At 55.4% G+C, this 17430-nt stretch overlaps 9 protein-coding genes and 1 non-coding gene across 10 annotated transcripts; 3 read left to right on the top strand and 7 right to left on the bottom strand.

Moving 5' to 3' along the window:
* Window positions 1–518: 518 nt before the first annotated feature.
* Window positions 519–608, bottom strand: CLUP02_tRNA275. Its single transcript has one exon. It is a non-coding gene; the product is annotated as a tRNA-Phe (tRNA).
* Window positions 609–1742: 1134 nt separating this feature from the next.
* CLUP02_15864 (uncharacterized protein) lies at window positions 1743–3179 on the top strand (the record flags this gene model as incomplete). Its single annotated transcript, XM_049294788.1, has 2 exons — window positions 1743–1854; window positions 1912–3179. 2 exons carry the CDS (start codon window positions 1743–1745, stop codon window positions 3177–3179), a joined length of 1380 nt encoding a protein of 459 aa, XP_049151935.1.
* Window positions 3180–3363: 184 nt separating this feature from the next.
* On the bottom strand, window positions 3364–4970 carry CLUP02_15863 (eukaryotic aspartyl protease; the record flags this gene model as incomplete). The annotated part of the gene is made up of 3 exons (XM_049294787.1): window positions 3364–3487; window positions 3559–3730; window positions 3785–4970. 3 exons carry the CDS (start codon window positions 4968–4970, stop codon window positions 3364–3366), a joined length of 1482 nt encoding a protein of 493 aa, XP_049151934.1.
* A 415-nt stretch (window positions 4971–5385) lies between these two features.
* Window positions 5386–5634, bottom strand: CLUP02_15862 (uncharacterized protein; the record flags this gene model as incomplete). Its single annotated transcript, XM_049294786.1, has 1 exon — window positions 5386–5634. One exon carries the CDS (start codon window positions 5632–5634, stop codon window positions 5386–5388), a length of 249 nt encoding a protein of 82 aa, XP_049151933.1.
* A 152-nt stretch (window positions 5635–5786) lies between these two features.
* Window positions 5787–5909, bottom strand: CLUP02_15861 (uncharacterized protein; the record flags this gene model as incomplete). The annotated part of the gene is made up of 1 exon (XM_049294785.1): window positions 5787–5909. The coding sequence occupies one exon, from the start codon at window positions 5907–5909 to the stop codon at window positions 5787–5789; it is 123 nt and encodes a 40-aa protein (XP_049151932.1).
* Window positions 5910–5998: 89 nt separating this feature from the next.
* On the top strand, window positions 5999–9072 carry CLUP02_15860 (uncharacterized protein; the record flags this gene model as incomplete). The annotated part of the gene is made up of 16 exons (XM_049294784.1): window positions 5999–6033; window positions 6128–6230; window positions 6317–6453; window positions 6563–6680; window positions 6735–6827; window positions 6911–7084; window positions 7215–7264; window positions 7369–7474; window positions 7625–7762; window positions 7813–7943; window positions 8006–8131; window positions 8186–8246; window positions 8378–8518; window positions 8576–8661; window positions 8737–8854; window positions 8929–9072. 16 exons carry the CDS (start codon window positions 5999–6001, stop codon window positions 9070–9072), a joined length of 1761 nt encoding a protein of 586 aa, XP_049151931.1.
* A 548-nt stretch (window positions 9073–9620) lies between these two features.
* On the bottom strand, window positions 9621–10438 carry CLUP02_15859 (uncharacterized protein; the record flags this gene model as incomplete). The annotated part of the gene is made up of 4 exons (XM_049294783.1): window positions 9621–9734; window positions 9803–9868; window positions 9989–10114; window positions 10220–10438. The coding sequence occupies 4 exons, from the start codon at window positions 10436–10438 to the stop codon at window positions 9621–9623; spliced, it is 525 nt and encodes a 174-aa protein (XP_049151930.1).
* A 1241-nt stretch (window positions 10439–11679) lies between these two features.
* CLUP02_15858 (uncharacterized protein) lies at window positions 11680–13108 on the top strand (the record flags this gene model as incomplete). Its single annotated transcript, XM_049294782.1, has 2 exons — window positions 11680–12051; window positions 12167–13108. The coding sequence occupies 2 exons, from the start codon at window positions 11680–11682 to the stop codon at window positions 13106–13108; spliced, it is 1314 nt and encodes a 437-aa protein (XP_049151929.1).
* Window positions 13109–14018: 910 nt separating this feature from the next.
* On the bottom strand, window positions 14019–15289 carry CLUP02_15857 (uncharacterized protein; the record flags this gene model as incomplete). Its single annotated transcript, XM_049294781.1, has 5 exons — window positions 14019–14049; window positions 14122–14552; window positions 14644–14696; window positions 14761–14941; window positions 15047–15289. The coding sequence occupies 5 exons, from the start codon at window positions 15287–15289 to the stop codon at window positions 14019–14021; spliced, it is 939 nt and encodes a 312-aa protein (XP_049151928.1).
* A 474-nt stretch (window positions 15290–15763) lies between these two features.
* On the bottom strand, window positions 15764–16907 carry CLUP02_15856 (CHCH domain-containing protein; the record flags this gene model as incomplete). Its single annotated transcript, XM_049294780.1, has 3 exons — window positions 15764–16157; window positions 16222–16627; window positions 16703–16907. The coding sequence occupies 3 exons, from the start codon at window positions 16905–16907 to the stop codon at window positions 15764–15766; spliced, it is 1005 nt and encodes a 334-aa protein (XP_049151927.1).
* Window positions 16908–17430: the final 523 nt, after the last annotated feature.

The following is a 17430-nucleotide window of genomic DNA, read 5'->3' as shown; positions in this document are numbered from 1 at the left end:
CACAAGCTGGGCTGCATGCAATAGAGCACGAAATATACTTCAGGTTAACGAGAAAGGAGCAACTGGTTGACTCCTACTCGGAGAAATTCTCCCAGACTCCCAGGTGTCTGCACCGGGAACGCAAAGACGAACACCAGCTTTTAAGGTTGTGCGCATGCTCGGCCGAGGACTGCTAGTAGTGTCTGAAATGTCACTCACGCACATAATCATTTGGACCTTACACAGCAGAGCAAAGAGGAGAAGATAAAGTCAATCGAATAGGAGTTCTTCCATGAAACAACTGCCAGTAAACCTAGTTTACTGCCCCTGAACCATGTGTCGTTGAGTTAATTGTGCATTAACTTTTGGGGATGAACATGGATGGGTGACGCACCAAAAGCAATGAGCCAAACGGTGCTCAAGGACCAAATTGAGTAAACAGTGACACTCAATCCCGACTAAATGCGCAGAAATTGTCCCCAAAGAGTGAAGACTGGATGGAGAATGCAACTAGAAAATTGGCAAAAGGTTTTTGAAGATGCGGCCAGTGTGGATTGAACACACGACCTTCAGATCAAGTGATTGAAGTTGACTTCAGTCTGACGCTCTCCCAACTGAGCTATGTCCGCCACGATCTTCGATGACACTCCCACTTGTTTATCGTACTAAGAATGTAGGGCGCCAGCCCCCAGGCGACAAAGTTGAATCTCCCGTTTCGCTGATGTTGAAGAAATCGCGGAAGATTCTTGCAATAAGAGGTCTCAATCGCCATTGAATTCAGCAAGATGACCAACACAAACAACCAAAGAGTTGCAAGTTGCCCTGTCACCTCTGTAGTCAATTCGAGTCATATAGGCGCCCCACCGCTTAGTGACACGCTCGCGGAAACGATCACTAGGATAATGTTGTTGAGAGTCATAACTTTATTAGAATTTTCTGCGGTAAAGATAGAACTAGGCTGCACGGATAGTCTCAACAGATACGGATTCTTTACGAGTTCCCGATAATCCCAAAGTGCTCGACCCAAAGAGCATCTGATCCGCCGACTATCGGGTGGTTTCGTACATCAACCGCCATGCCTCCGTGTTCGTAGGACAATTGAGCCCGCCGGAATCTGACATGCTTGTCAACATGTAGTTTCAAGATGCACGAGAGGATCGTGATCCTGCACATGTTACAAATCAACTCACCACTAGAAACGGCAAACCTGCCATCCGCTCATCCCAAGCCTCGAGAAATAAAGGTGACTCAGCCAAACAATCTTCGGTTAGACTCGGTCGGCGCATGATAGCTCGCAGTCGTTCCGCCCTTCACTACGCTCTAAATTCCGCTAGACCCGTCCTCTGTACATAGTCCGCGCCCTGCGGACAACATGCAGGAGTATCAAGCGGGTGCTTCAGCGGGTCACCTGCGGGCTAACACTCCGATGGGCCCATGCTCCGGGATGCGGAGGTGGACGCGGCTCGGCTTCCGCTCTTGTTTGGACTTAATCTTTTGTCTTGCATGGGGTTGATAGATAAACCATCAACCATTTGTGAGTCAATGGCATCTTGAGGTACGACTCACATTCGAGAGCAATATTGGTATAAATCACATTGAATAGGACATTGTTAAAAAGTCAATTGATTCAGAACATCTTCATCTTTGTTCAATTCGTTCTCATTCATTGAGAGGCTTATCATTGGAAAACTTTCGGCATCGCTTTACCGATACATCATCACCGACATTACCATCTCCACTCCCCATCCAGAACCTCATTCATCATGGGTGAGCTCGCCGAAGAAACAAGCAAGCTCCAACTCGGCTCCGTACCGTTTGGCAAGCAGATGTTGAAAGAATTTCTCCATGACCCAGCTTATCACAACATGAACAATGGTATGGCATTCCCAACTCAACCACATTTCATTCCCCGTTCGCTAACATAATAAACAGGCTCATTCGGTACTATCCCACGCCACATCCAAAAAGTCCTCCGTTCCTACCAAGACGAGACCGAGGCCCGCCCAGACCCCTTCATCCGCTGGACCTACCACGACCACCTCCGCGAATCCCGCAAAGCCGTAGCAGACATCATAAAGACCCCGCTCGACAGCACAGTCTTCGTCCCCAACGCCACGACGGGCGTCAACACTGTCCTCCGCAACCTGTCCTGGGAGGCCGACGGCCTCGACGAGATCCTCTACTTCTCCACAATCTACGGCGGCTGTGCAAAGACGATCGACTACATCGTCGACACCCGCTACGGCCGCGTCTCGGAGCGCGGCATCCCGTTGACGTACCCGATGGAAGATGCCGACGTCGTAGCCGTCTTCCGCTCCGTCGTCGCACAATCCCGCGCCGAGGGCAAACGCCCCAAGATCTGCCTCTTCGACGTCGTCACCAGCTTGCCGGGAATCTGCTTTCCCTGGGTCGCCATGACGGCCGCCTGCCGCGAGTTGGGGGTGATGAGCCTCGTCGACGGCGCGCAGGGGATCGGGATGGTGCACCTCGACGTCGCGGCCGCCGACCCGGACTTCTTCGTGTCCAACTGCCACAAGTGGCTGCACGTCCCGCGCGGGTGCGCCGTCTTCTACGTGCCGGATCGGAACCAGCACCTCGTGGCGTCGACGGTGCCGACGTCGCACGGGTATGTGCCGCGGTCCGGGCAGGTTCGGTACAACCCGCTGCCGAAGAGCAAGGACTCGCAGTTTGTGACGAATTTCGGGTTCAACGGGACGTTTGATAATAGCCCGAACATGTGTGTCAAACACTCGATTGAGTGGCGTAAGAGCCTTGGTGGAGAGGACAAGATTCTCGATTACCTCCAGACACTGGCCAAGAACGGCGGCAAGAAGATTGCTGCGATCCTCGGGACGTTTATCCTGGACAACAAGACGGAGACGTTGACAAAGTGCGCCATGATCAACGTTGCGTTGCCGATGGTGAGCGGTCCTGATGCAGAGTCTGTCTCGGTGGGTTCTGATGGCACGGTCACCGTTCCCGAGACGGAATCTGCAGCCGTGGGCGCCTGGCTTGTATCCAAGTTGATGGGTGAATACCAGACCTTCCTGCCTATTTACAGGCACGATGGTCGTTGGTGGGTCAGGGTGAGTGCGCAGATTTTCCTCGACGAGTCCGATTTTGAGTGGACCGGCAATATGTTGAAGAGTCTGTGTGAGCGCGTGGGCAAACAAGAGTACAAGACGGAGGAAAGCAAGTAGAGTGAAGGGACGCGGGGACGTTGAAGGGAAAAAAATGTTTTTATATCACAATGCCATTCATTTACTATGCCGGCTAGAGAGCTCAGAGGATATCTAAGCTAGAATGAGGTTCACAATGTAATCCTGCAAAACATCCCTCAGGGGAATATAAGACAAAAAAAAGATCTCTCTGTAGTCGATCGTCTCAGAAGACGCCCATGACCATGGCGATTAACACGGCTTGGAGGACGACCATTAACCCTCCCTTGGCAGCCGTCAACCTCTCACTACCGGACGTCGAGCCGGCGTTGTTGTTCATGTTGTTCTCCCTGGACATCAAAAAAAGTGAATCCTAATGCCAAAAGAAGTAAAGTGTATTCACACGTGTGTCAATGCTTACGCCGCTGCGCCAGCGCCAGTCGCGGGTGCTGCCGCCTGTTGGCTGTTGACGACGTGCTCGGCCATGCCGAGGGACATGTTTCCACCGTTGAAGGCAACGAATTGCGACTTGAACATGATGTCTCCGTAGATCTGAAGCTTGGAGGTGGTTGCCTGGAGGCCACCGAAGCAGGCTGGATGGTGTTAGTTGCTGTTTGGAAAGGGTAATGGTGCAATGTGTAACTTACTCTGAGCGTCAACCTGGGCAAAGTTGATGTCGGCACCCTTGACACGGGCCATGTAGACACCGCCGATATCCATCATGAGATCGGGAAGCTGGGCGTTGCAGGGGAAGGTGATGCCGCCGACCTGCTGGTCCTGCTTGGCACCCTGGACCTGCTGGTAGTAGGCCTGGACCATGGGAGGGTTGGCGAGGATGAGGGTGGTGCCGGTGTCGGCAATGGCCTGAGCACCGGCGGTGCCCTGCTGGACCTGACCGCCGGCAACCTGGAACTTTTCACTGCTGAACTGCCAGAAACCGCTGGTGGTGTTGACGGGGATCCAGGCCATCTGGCCGGTGAACTTGGAGCTGTCGATGCGGCCAAACTCGTAGGCGCCGACGGTCTTCTTGCGGAGATCGGCAGTGAAGACGGGCTCGGCAAGGCTGGGCATGACGTTGTCGAAGAAGGTCTTCTGGGCCGTGGGCTTGACGGTGTTCAGCTTGGAGAAAGCAAGGCCGAGAAGACCGTTGTTGGCGGTGTCCTGGACGAACTGCTGGGAGACGGCGGTGGCCATCTCGACTGCCTGCTCCTGAACGACGGCGCCACCAATGTCGACGACGTCGGTTCCGACGACACCCTGAGCTCCGGAGCCATCACCGTAGCGGATGGAGAACTGCTGTCCGGAGAGCATCTTGGCGTTCGTGCTCTTGGTAGGGTCGTACAGCTGGTGACCGGTCTGGGACGTGGCGTCGAGCATGGAGGTGAAGACCCACAGATCGGAAGAACCACTGTCAAAGTCGACGTTGACGGTCTGGCCACCAATCTTGATGGGCGAAACGTACTCGACGTCGTTGCGGATCGGGGTGGCGGTGACGAGACCGGTTCCGGGTTGTCCAGCGGCGGCGGTCTGGTTCGTGGCGCCAGCGGCGAGAGACTTGAAGCCCTCGGCCTTGACGGGCTCAGGACTGGGGTTCTGGGCCGCCATGGCGTCCATGGCATCCTGCAGGCCCTGCGGGATGGGCATGCTGTACTTGCGGTACGCCTTGATCAGCTGTCTCGGACCATTGTGACCGGCAAAGTTGTCGTTGGGCACTCTGGGGACGAGGAAGTGTCCTCGCTTTTGGATATTAGCGCGCTTCTCGACCGGGGAGGCATCGGCAAAGGTCGACAGGAGGCCGTAAAGGACCAGCGACCGCAATGAAGTTGACTCCATGTTGATTGTGATGTAAAAAGGACGTCCGTCACCAGGTAGACAACTCTATGAACAGAGAGGATATAAAAACAGGCCACACCAGGCGGCTCTTTTGCTTGTTAATGAAAAGGACGAGGAGCTGTCACCAGGGAGCCCTCAAAAGTGTAAAATGGAGAATTAAACAAGAGTCGTCGTGAATGAACGGAACTGGTGACGGGGGCGGAAGAAAGGAATAGAGGATGACCAAGAAGAGAAGAGTAACCCAGGTCGGAAAAGAAGAAGAAGAAGGTGGTGGACAAGGCCGGGTTAATGTTCAAAGTAGGAAAGTCAAGAGATGGCGACTGGCCCGGCTCAGAGAGCGAGGATTATACATGTTGCAAAAATGGGACGACGACGTCGTGCGCTTGTTGCTTGGAGGCTCCAGGCGAGCCAAGTCTCAAGTTGTGATGCCCTGGTCACAGATTGTCCCGCTCAGCAAGGGGGCGTGCGCGTCCATGTCAAGCCGGGCCAACCCTGTGATGGACGGATCTGGCGTCGAACCGGTCGAACCACTGCAGAGGTTCTGACTGAGAGCGAAGGCGAGGAGGAGAAGGAGGGCGAAGCCTGAAGGAGGAGGACCAGGGGAGGGTGTGTGCGCTTCCGCCTGGGATCGGGGTTCCCTCCCGTCAGTCAGGACCCAAGACATGAGTTGCGGCAACGAGGTGGATCTGGTAGCATGTTTGGAATTCTGCGAATACGTCGAGGAGAAGATCGGTCACAAGCAGGGGAGTCCCCTTACCCCACAGTCGACAAGGCCGTGATCCAGAGCAGGGATATCGGTCGATCGGTGCCGGGAGGCTAGCGCAGGGGAGGAAGGGGAGGGGGGGGGGGGCAAGGGGAAGGGGGAATGTTGAGCTGTGGGTGGGTGTGGACGTGGATGGTGTGCATCTGTCTCTGCGTGGCGGCTCTGACCTTTCCCATGCTCGCTTTCTGTTCGCAACTATGCAGAAGCCCGTTGAGGTAGGTCTGAGTGAGAGCCAAGAAATATCGTGCTTCGGATGTAAAGTCTCATGAGCCATGGAAACTGGCGAGCCGTTGATCTGAGGTCTCAATTAGCTTATTTCGACCCATTTAAGCGTGGTTGATTTGGCAGGTTGACAATGCGATGTGATCCCGGTCCCTCTCTCTAATCACAATAGACAATCAGTAGCAACACCACCACCATCTCAGTCTGGTAAAGCACATGTACGTTTGGCGCCCGGCAGCGAAGAGAAAAGCAGAGACGGTAAGACGGAGGGCGCTGTCAGATCTCCCCTAGCGCCGACACTCTTTCTCTGCCACAACTTACAAGGCTTAAGTGCCGTAGGCTACTGCAAGAAAGACACAAGCTCGCCGCAGCCAAGCGTATGCTAGTCGTCGGGCGATGTTCTCGGGACCAGCTAGCCGGGCCGTTGCATTTAGACGAGTCCTGGTGCAGATGGCCAGACAAGTTGTTCGTCACCCCCTTCTCCACTGGACGGCGATGGTGAGCCGAACTTGGTTCCGTTGGTCCAGAAGTCTAGGTCAAGTAAGCGTGGCTAAGCATTTAGACGACGTAGCAGGTAGATGTGGTGGCCCACGCATGTTCCCCACAGGCCTTATTCCAATTATCAAGTTGGATGCTGGATGCTGGATGCCGGCAAGCTGTCGAGTTGGGGCGGCTTCTCATCAGACAAAACACTGACAAAGAGGATGGCGGATATCCGACGAAGGGTCAGAGAAAGAGCAGTAAAGTCAAGCAGCCAGCCTCAGGCGAGGACTGAGTAGGGTATGGAACTGGATGCTGCTGCTGCTGCTGCTGCTATTCTTGGCCTCAAGCGTCAAACGGGTAACCCTTCCACGCCCTCGAGAACGAACCGGGTGTCTAGCCCTACCTAGTCGGTTGGAAACGAAAGGCAAAAAACTAGAGAGGGAGTTTTCTTTGACTGATAGGAAGAAAACAGCATCATCCCCTCTTGGTAATTCAACATCAGGGGGGGAGGGGTCTCTCTCGCAGGGGAGGGGGGATCGAGCGCGGGAGAGCGGCGAAGGATGGGCGAGCGAGCATTCGACGGTGCATTCGAAAGAGAAAGGAGGAGGACAGTATCCCGGGTGAATCTCGTCATTGGACCCCTCTGGTAAGTCAGCGTTCGCAGTTGTTTCCGCTTGGCGTTTCAGCGATCCCCATGGTTGCTCTCCCGTCGCTAGCTAAGCCTCGCGGCGCTTGGCGCAGTAGCGATGTGTCTGCAATGTGACTGCTGGGCAAAGCAAGACTTTTTGCCAAGGGCGATCTGGTCCACGGCCTCCATGGCCTCCATGTTGCGGCCTGCTTAGCGAGCTAAGCTTTGGGATGTTGCGGAAGAGGGATACCGAACATAATTAGGTCGAGGGCCTCTTCCCTATCGGATGAAGGAGAAACAAGTGCCATTGCTGAAGCCAAAACTGTCATTGTTTGCGGACCTCGGACACGCCCCGGGGATAGGCAGGCACAGGCACAGGCACAGGCACAGTCGCTGTCAGACCGTCAGGTAGACGATAGTCCGCATTTCTTAGTCTATCGTTCTCGCGTATGAGTGTGGTACCTAGACAGACAGCTGACTGACGGAGCCGCCTCCCGACGCATAGCTTGGAACGAGCTCCTGTTCGACTAGGCCTCATCTCCCTTGATTGGATTCTAGTTTCTTTCTGACCATGGTCTCTGCGGAGAAACAACCCCTTGGCCTTGCGATGACTTAGTTCAGGAGAAGGCGGTTTGGGGTTTGGGATCTTTGAAAACGCCGGCGAAAAGACAGGGCAATATCGGCAAGGTCGCTGACGTATCCACGGGTAAACGGCGCGGTCAACATCGTTTCTGACCAACGCGTAGTCCGGGTTGGAGTCAGCGAAGAGAGACAACGGAGACAACGAGGCCCAATCGGTCGATGGTGGCCAGAGTTGTCCAGGCCAGACCAAGTTTCTCTCGGCGGCTGTTGACGCTGGCTGGCAAGCTGTAGCCATGTTGCCAGCCAGGCAAGGAGGCTGCAAGAGACTCTCGAGAGAAGACAACGGATGATGATGAGTGGACTCGGAGAAGCCCCAGTGCCCCCCAACCCCCTCCCCTCTCTCGAGTCTCAACTTCTCGTGAAGGCTCCCTCATTCTCCTGGGGGTCCTCGTGGATGGACGTTGAGTCCAGTCTTTCTGTCGAGTGAGTGGACAGGCTGACAGGGCCTGAAACGGTCCACTGAAGATTCTGAGACAGTGTTGTGCGGCGGGATCCCAGTAGTAAAACTCCGAGCGGCCAAATGTTCCGAGCGGCCCATGTGCCCCGGGCGTAGCGAGGGGTCCATATGCTGTCGGGTAGGTAGCGTCAAGTAGTGTAGCGCTTGACGCAAGGTTGCAAGGTACGGGTACGCTACTTCGTACGTGCAGCAGCAGGTGTAAGTACTCGCAGCGTATCATTTGGCATGTTATTGTTAGTGTGGCGGCGAGCCGGTGTGAGCTCTCAACGTCGACGTCCATCCATCCTCCACCACCACCACACCATCCCAAAGGGCAACAAGGACATGGCTTGAGCTGGAGGCCTTATGAGAGAGTAAGTCGACCTTAGTGGCTCCTGAAAAGGCGAGGTGTCGGTGTCGCAGAACATGAGGCCTCGTTGCACGATTTGCAATACTGTTTGTCCCGTAGAGAAACGAACGTGACGGCCTTGCTGGCGCTGAGCATCAAGTCATACCCGTAGATCCGTTTCCACTTCATGTTTTGCGACGACGGCTGACGCACTTCGCCTCGAATATTCGACGTTGCAGCCAGGCAGATCACCGCATCGTATTCCTCAGGGACCTTACCAGATGGACCCCGAGACCGAAGTGTGAAGAGGCGAGAGAAAGCTCTGGAGGGATGGGATCTATCCATCCCGGTAGCATATCATGTGCATCCATCCTATAAAGACATTTGCTATGCGCTGAGTGTGCACAATGTGTGGAAGTGGCATGATGACCATAGGGCAAGACAGGCAAACTTGAACTTGGGCTCGAAGCTAGGCCGTTCAATTTGCGAGAAAACGGGACCCTGCCCTGCGGCCACTACAAAGATGAGATCAACTATAATCGGTCTGCTGCCGTGAGTCGAGAGTGGACTGCCCCCTAATGCCCATCATCTGAACCGGCGCAGGGCCACGGGAGACATGGAAGAAAGTTGTCATGTCGGAGGAAGCAACTCTAAAAGCCAACCTAAAGACCGGTTGGACAAATGTAGTCTCCGTAGATACCTTGAACTAGAAAAGGTTGCCCTTTTTGCTCGGGTTTAGGCTCGGCGTAAAGATGGTTTGACGATAGTTAATGAACATGGGCGTGCAGTGCGGTGGTTGCGAGAGTAAATTGCCCAGTCTGAATGCGTACGGCTCAATTGGCAATCTCTGCATTGATTGCTGCCATCAAACGTCGAAAAGTCTACGAGACGGGCGACTCGGACACCGTCCTTGGCGACTTGGCAAGGTGAGTAACTTTGAGGGTAGTGTAATCACCGGTATATAGAGGTGGCAGAGTCGGGTGGTTCAGAGTCAGCCAGAGTCAGCAACTCGCAGTACACACGGGTTGTTAGCTAATGTCCGGGGCCACCACATCCGCTTACACCATCTTTCGTGTTCGGGAGTACCGCAGTAGCAATGATGGGTGCGCCCATTGCAGCCCGAGGATCTAGAGGTCATTATCTGAAGAAGAGGGGAACATGTGAGGCGGAGATGATGATGAAGATTCTGAGATGTGTTGGTATTTGACGTGATGACGGCACGCTCGCGATGAGGTCAGAGCCTTGGTTGAGGCGTCGAACAAGCCTGAACCAACGAGTCGGAAATCTAATTTCAAGGTACTTTGCAGACCATCTCGGGGATTGCGATCCATTTCGATACACTGGTCAGGGGAGCGTAGGCATAAGAAAGCTTGATCTTGCATATGTTGGCTAAATAAAGTGGGAGGGAGTGAAGAAACGGGCTTGCAGGACCGCCCACGTTAAGGCGCAAAGTATGTCTGAATAGAGCTTTTGGGAGGGGGGGAAACAAACGTACTGCGTAAAGAACAGACACGGCGACTCCATTAGACAAGCTTGGAGGATCGAATACCTGCGAAGAAGTCTTGGTGTTTCTGCCAAGCCGGATGATGGCCGTGGCGGTGGTGGAGGCTTGCCGTTTGAACTGGGGAAGATGAGCAGAGAACAAGTTTCGGCCTTAAAGACAAGGCTGGAGGAGAGGAAAGCAACGCTACGCCAAGATGGGCAGAATGACTAAGCGCAAGCTAACCTGGGGGGGCCAGATTGGGAAGACGCATGCCCCCACGTGATCTGACATGGTCCGTGCAGAAGCTGAGGTGGAGGCTAAAGTCCGGCTGGCACGGGAACGGAAGATCATGACCATCCACGTGCTGCCGTGACTAAGCGAGAGGAACCACCCGTGGGCACCTGGCTGGCTCTCTGGAACTGTCTGGACCCCCGACTCCGTCCCTCCGGCCCCTCTGAGCATAATCTCTAGCAGCTAGTCCTGAAGTAGACTAGTGCAAAGGGATGAGTCTGGTCCGGTCCAATACCGGGGGACTTTCGTGGCTGCTGTCACCATTGGTAAAGGCACCGTACCGTACCACTCCCGGCTGCCGTCTGCGAGAGGAGAACGTGACTTTGCGCCCGACTCGCTCCCAACTAACCAAGTCACTTACTATCTATCAATGCCCCGCTTCAACTCTTTTCTCCGTTGAAACTGTTGCTCTGATTATCCGTACAAAGTACGGAGTACCTTACCGTCTACGTCTGCGTCTGTGGATGGTTTCTGTATCTCGCCGGGTTCGTTCGTTCACGATTCAGCTCCAGCCGCCAGCCAGCCTCGTGCTTTTACCACAAAGAGGTGAGCGCAGCCGCAGACCCGTACGCATACCCGCCCTCCACCGCGCTCCAGGCTCCGCGACTCGCTCTCTCCTACCTTAGCTTCCTAGCTTCCTAGAGTCCCAGACTCTCCCAGAGTCTTGCTCCCACGTCCCAACGCACGTAACAACCTGGAACGGGGAACGAACCCACCGCCCACGCCTACAAGTACGGCAGAGACTGACAGAGACCAAAGTCACCAGACAGTTGGTTCTTCCCCACGCCCAACCCAACGTTCGTTCGCTTCCCACTCCCGTGCAACGCAAACTCGACGAACCTCCGGCTGGGTCTCTCTCTCGCTCGGTCACACGCCCACCCGACAACTCTCACCCAACCAAACCAGCCCAAACCGAACCTGCCTACCACCAAACCCGCCCGCCCGCACCGCACCGCACCGTACCGCTGCGCTACACGCCCCCCAAACCATCCGTCCATCCATTCATCCAAGGACCTTTGCGCGCGCCCTCTGTCTACTCCGTACTAATTTTTTTTTGCTGCTCCCCTCCCCTCGCCACCGTCAGATCCAAACATCACGGCCCTGGCTGCCCGTTCCATCTCCGAACCCGGCCCATATTGGATCGCGACTTCCGTATACGAAAAGTAGGGGTCCAAGACATTACCGCCGCATAACGACCCTTATTGCCGCCACTAACCATCACTACCACCACCACCACCGCCCATCTGTCCCCAACTGTCTGCCTGCCCCCCCCTTCGACGCTTCGACGCTTGGGGGATACCCTTATCCTCCTTCGTCCTGCTCGGCCACTACCATCCCTCCTCCTCCGCTCTTCGCTCTCCGTCCTCTAACCTCCCCGTTCCGTCTGCTCTCGTCGTCGACAAAAGGACTCAATGTCAGACGATGAGTTCGGCGGCCCGGATGGCCCACCCGGCAGCGCCGGCGGAGACCGCGACAAGCGTGCACCGCGCTTCAGCTGGACGCCCGCCTACGAGGCCACCTTCTTCCGATCCCTTTGCGACTCGGTCCAGCTAGGCTTGCGCGAGAACCACTCCTTCAAGGCCGACGCCTGGGATCGCGCCGCCACCGCTCTTCGCGAGAAGCACGGCGCATATCCCACAAAGAGCCATCTCGTCAACAAGTCGGATAATGCGCGCAAGAAATTTCGTCTCTGGCGCGGCCTTCGCGAGGACCCCGAGTTCCTCTACAACCCGACCACCCGTACCGTCACCGCGTCCGAGGAGGCCTGGAAAGCGCATATCGAGGTATGTTGGTGAAGACGTGCGCGTGCGCGCGCTAATCCACCTGCCCATCTTCCCCCCCGTATACCTCATATATCATTGTCGTATCGGACTTTTGTCGCTGACCCTTTCTCCGCAGAAAGAGCCATTATCGCGCGCGTTGCGTGGTCGGCCATTCGACCATGAATCGTTCATGGAAATCCTGTATCCTGACGTCGTCGGTTCTGGAGGTGCTCCTAAACGTATCATGAAGCCGAAGCGAAAGGGTCCCGATGTGATTCAAGGTTCTGAAGACCCGGATATGCCGGGCACCGCAGTCCTCGATCTTCAGGTTGAGCCGCCTTACGGAACCTCCTCACAAACGGGCATCAACCACCAAGTACAGCCTCGCGGCTCCGTAAGCCAGTCTCCCGTAGCACAAGTCCAACAACCCATGATACCCCAACAGCAACATCAGCCCCAGCAGCAGCAACAACAACAAATACAGCAGCAGCAGCAACAGCACCAGCAACCACAGCAGCAACAACAACGGCCCACTTCCACCGCGATTCCGCCTAGGACGCATATCGCAGGCACGAGCGCTTTGACGCCCCCCGAGGAAACTGCCACAGGACGCAAAAGATTTCCCCAGCAAGTGTCGACATCCGACACTGGCGGCAAAGCGCCGACGGCGCCCATGGGCCCACCGGCGCAACCGGCAGAGAAGCGCCGACGTGTATCAGGCTACACGAACCCCGCGCAAGCATCGGGGCCAGGCGCATCAAACAGCCACAGCCACAGTCACGGCAACGACGCCACGACGGCAAACATGGTCTCCGCCGGCAAGCAGCTGATGGAGGACGGGCTGATCAAGATCGCCGACGCTCTCCGCGGCCGGAGCCCACCGCGGTGGCCCGAGCAGGCGATTGACATCTTCTTCCGCGACTTCTCCGACGAAGACATGGACCTCCAGCTTAAGATTGCGGAGAAGGCTCTCGCGGATGACAACAAGGCCATGATCTTTTGCAAGATGTCGCCGGCGCTACGCAAGCACTGGGTCAAGCGCCTGAGAGAGCTGCACAACAACAGCCGCAACACGTAATGCCCTGTCGCTATGTGGTCTTGGGCAGCAGGCGCAAGAGGAGGAAGTGTAGGATTCGGGGTCGAGTACGAGCGGCGTTTCGATCGATCGATGTAAGAAAGGCTTTATCGTGTGCGTGTGTGTGCGTATGTGCGTGTGGGCAAAGCGGGCAACGGCTAAAGGCAAGGCTTAGGTTGGCTTCAAACGGTTGAACAGAAGACTGGGTTGCGAAGGGCGTTTTGCTACAAGGTGTCCGGGTCTGGAAAGGGTTCACAACGGGGTTGGAGGAGTTAGCAACCAAACGGCATAGCGACTTTGGGGTGGGGTTGATGTTGAGCTTTGGCTAAACCTACCTTTTGTTATTTTTCTTCTTCTTCGTTTTCCTCTTTGTCTTCTTCGTCTTTCTCTTTTTCTTTCCCCTGTATGATTTCTACGATCACCACCATAACATACCAGAAACTAACTTATGTGGAGGTTAAACCGGAGGCGGAATAGCAGACCGGGCGGACGGACGGTCGGTCTCCTTTCTTAGTATATTCAATATTATTGTTGATATTGCCATTTGGTGTGTGTGGTATAACCCAGACTCGGAATATTATCAATGTTGGAATCGCGGCGTGGTGTCGTGAGGTCATCTACAGTCAGCCAACAGGAGAAAGTTGTTTGAGCACTTCTTTAGAGAGAGCAAGCGTGTTTTGGAGGAGATTGTGTGTGTGCATTTCCATATTCGCCCCGAACGCCCAGTACATACATTACAGCCAAGAGCCGTTTATCCGACGTCGTTCGTTCGTAAAGACGCCATTACACGCCAACAAGCCAGCATCCGTGCAAACATGCCAAATAGAGAAGAGTAGTTTCCCAAGCTAGGTTAGGTAGTAGAAGAAAAAAAGAAATTCAAAGCCGCCTTCGTCCCCGACGCGCACTTGTCAGTCTATTTCTTGCCCTTGGTCTTGTACAAGTAGCTATGGGGAAGAAACAGTCAGTATCCATGCGCATAGCTCGTGGTCGCTGGGAACGAGAAAGTGAATGCTTACCTTCCAAAGATACCCTCTCCAAGACCAACAACACCAAGGATGCCCAAGCCCAGGCCGACGCTCTGCCACGACAGACGGCCGCGCTCGTAGAGACCCCATGCCTTGTATCCGAGGAAGGCGCTGAGGCCGACAACACCGACGAGGTTGGAGACGACGAGGGCGCTGGCGGTGCCGTCGGAGAGGGAGGAGAACTGGCGCTTGAGCCACGAGTCGGCCTTACGGGCCTTGGAGGCCGCCTTCTTCTTGGCGAGGTCGGCCTCGGCGCGGGCCTTCTCTTCGCGGTCGACGCGGTCGGCCTGGGTTTCTGTCTGGATCTCCTGCTCGAGGAAGTCGTGGGGGACGGTGTGTACGCTCGGCATGTCGACATCGACTAGGGAGGAGGTAGAGGCGGTGGAGTCGACGGAGATTTCGGGGGGAGGGGGAGCAGCGGCCTGGAGGGAGAGAAAGTTAGCAACGATACGTAGACGGTTGAGTGAGGGTTAAATGAGATCACGCGATCAAATGCAAGGAAGAAGAACGTACCTCCTCAGGAGTCTGCTTGGGGCCCTTGGCGGCCATGTCTGCGTAGGAAGCCACTGGGTAGTGTTGTTAGCATCGCATGCGCAACGTCTCCGGTATGACGCAACTTTGTTTACTTACTTGCGAGGGATGAGAGCTGTGGTTGGAAGAGAAGCTTTGTGCTTTGATGTAGGCAAGGTAGGTGTAGGAGGCGGTTGGGGGTATCAAAGAGGGAGGGAGAGATGCAAGATGTGCGAGGTGTAAAAAGGTGTGTGGCAGATCGACAGGGTGACGCACGAGATGGATGAATGGGTAGGAGTTCCTTTTAAGAAGATGCAGTCATGTGAAATGGGGGAAAGGAGGAAGTCGGGAGAAGCCTGAGGATGGGAGGGAATTTTGAGGGAATGGTTCCGTCAGGTGGTTTGACGGGATGGGATGGCGCACCCCCGCGAGCGCTTTCCTTGATCTTGGTTGGCGCGTAGTGGCCTGGAGACCCAATGACGTATGACGTATGCGGCTCGGGAGCTTGGGACAACCTGATCGCCCGGCCAATCACAACCCTGACAGATTTCCGCTGTGGGGGGTATCTGGTTCCTCTGCACCTGCCGGGGAAAAAGTCGGGTCCTGCCGTCACAATGTTGGCCAGGAACAATGTCGTGCACCGGGGCATCCTCGGATGGGTCCTTAGGTAGTATGTAAGGTGCCTTAGCCGTCGGTGTGCTGTCATTATAGGTAATAGGTACATCTGGCCATGTTATTCGTGCTCATGGGGACCGTGAGAGTCATGTTCTGTATTCTTGGGCAAATTGAAGCTATTCCTACTATAACTATGATCAAGAATAATACTGATCAATACTCAAAAGGAAAATAAACGAGATTCTTGGGGAGTCCCTCAGAGAAGTGTATGTCTATTGTTCTTTTTCTTTTGCTTCCGTACTGGTACACTGTGTACACGATTATGGTACATGAAATACGCCTGATTTTCCCCCGTCATGGTTTCATTAGCCACGCCGTACGCTCCGCAACCTGCAGCTGCGACTTCGCAGTCAAGCGTTCGCTCCTTCTCTCCCACCTTTCACTCTCCAATCCTGATGATAGCTATTTGTGTGTAAATTGGTACAGAAAGCAGGAAACTCTCTTGTTCTTAGATGTTGTTCGCCGCAGTCGCATCGACGGCCTTGTTGTTGGGCTGGGTAAGATCAACAGGCTCAGACGAGGGAGCCGCAGGGGCCTTGGGCTTCTCCTGCTTCTCGGCCGGCGCGGGCTTCGTCTTCTCCGCCTTGGGCTCGGGCTTGACCTCGGCCTTGGGGGCCTTCTCCGGGGTGTCGGCCTTGATCTCCTTGGTCTCCTTCTTGATATCCTTGTTGTCCTCCTTCTTCTCCTCAACGGCCTTGGTGGGCGGCGCAATCGCGGCATCGGCATTGGCGTCGAGAGCGGGCGCGGCGGCGGCGGCGGCTTCGGCTTCATCGGCGCCCTCGTCATCGGCCAGCTCGTCGCCGTAGACCTCGGGGTATTTCCTGAAGCACGTCTGCATTCCCCTGAAAATTCCAGTTAGCACTCCTCACACTACATCTCGTTTCCTCATCACCCCCTAATACGTACTGGAACTTCTCAATGCAGTCCATGCCCTTGGGCTCCTCCTTTGAGTAGACGAAGCAGCTAAACGCAGCCTTGAATTCCTCTCCACAGGGGCCGTCAGCCATGCCGCCCAGGCACGGGCAGTCCCAGTTGATCTCGCCCGTCTCGGGGTTGAAGGCACCCTGCTGATCCGCCTCGGCCTCCAATGCCTCAGGAGAACCGGGGGCGGGTGCCGGACTTCCCTCGGTGGCCTCACCCTCGAGCGCAGCCTTGGTCTGCTCGCTGGCTTCTGTCGGTACGGGGGGGGCGGCGGCGGCGGGCTTGGCCTCCTCGGCCTTTACGATGGCTCGCTTGCGCTTCTCTTCGACAATGGCATCGACGGTGGTAAGATCGGACTCGGAGAATTGGGACGGGGCGGCGATCGTTTTGGCTGTTGAGCAACACATAGTTAGAAACGATCACCTTCTTCTAAGCATCTCTTCCTTCATCGGCGTGGGAGACATACGGATGGGCTCCTCGGCAAAGACTGGACTTGTGTTGTACCAGTAAAGGGCACCAGCGGCAAGACCCCATCTTACTGCCGCACCCTTCCACGTCCTGGGCTTGTCGGCGGGTGCTGTTGAGGCGAATCGTCTGGGAGCTGCGCGAAGTGCCGACTGTCGGGCGGCGCTGAGGGCGCGGGGCGCCGAACGCATGCCGCTGCGATACATTGTGTGTGTGAATGTATTGTATGTAGGAAAGCTGAACCAAAGGAAAAAGGGATGCGGGTGCAATTGCAAAAGACAAACGACAAAGGGGAATTAGAGAGATGGGCGGAGGGCGCGGGTTTGGTCGTAGCTTGCGAGCTTTCCAAGCGTTACTGGTTGGTAATCCTGGATGGAAAAGAAAATTGAAGCTTCGATGGGCGGATTCTGCCGGAGTTTTAGCGGCGCATTATCGCTCGATTGCGCTGGCCCAAGCCTGTCACGCCCACCGACGCCCGCCACGCCCGTCCGATGCAGCCTGCAAGGTCCGGCCGATCGGACGGTCCAAAAATCCAATTAAAATCTGAGGGACTCGACGCTTCATTGGCTGCTGATGCCGTGCACCACTTTCTGCGAGATATTCCTTTTTAGGCCGGTGACACTGATGACTGCCTACGCCTGCGTAAGAAACGCATCATGGACAACTCAACCTTGAATAAAGTACCTGATGCAAGTTGGTGATACAGTATTGTTGTCCTCTCTCTAGTCT

The sequence above is a fragment of the Colletotrichum lupini genome, chromosome 8, assembly GCF_023278565.1.
Source record: "Colletotrichum lupini chromosome 8, complete sequence".
Classification (NCBI taxonomy): Eukaryota; Fungi; Ascomycota; class Sordariomycetes; order Glomerellales; family Glomerellaceae; genus Colletotrichum; species Colletotrichum lupini.
The sequence above is the reverse complement of the archived record's forward strand: the minus strand, read 5'-3'. Positions and strand labels throughout refer to the sequence as shown.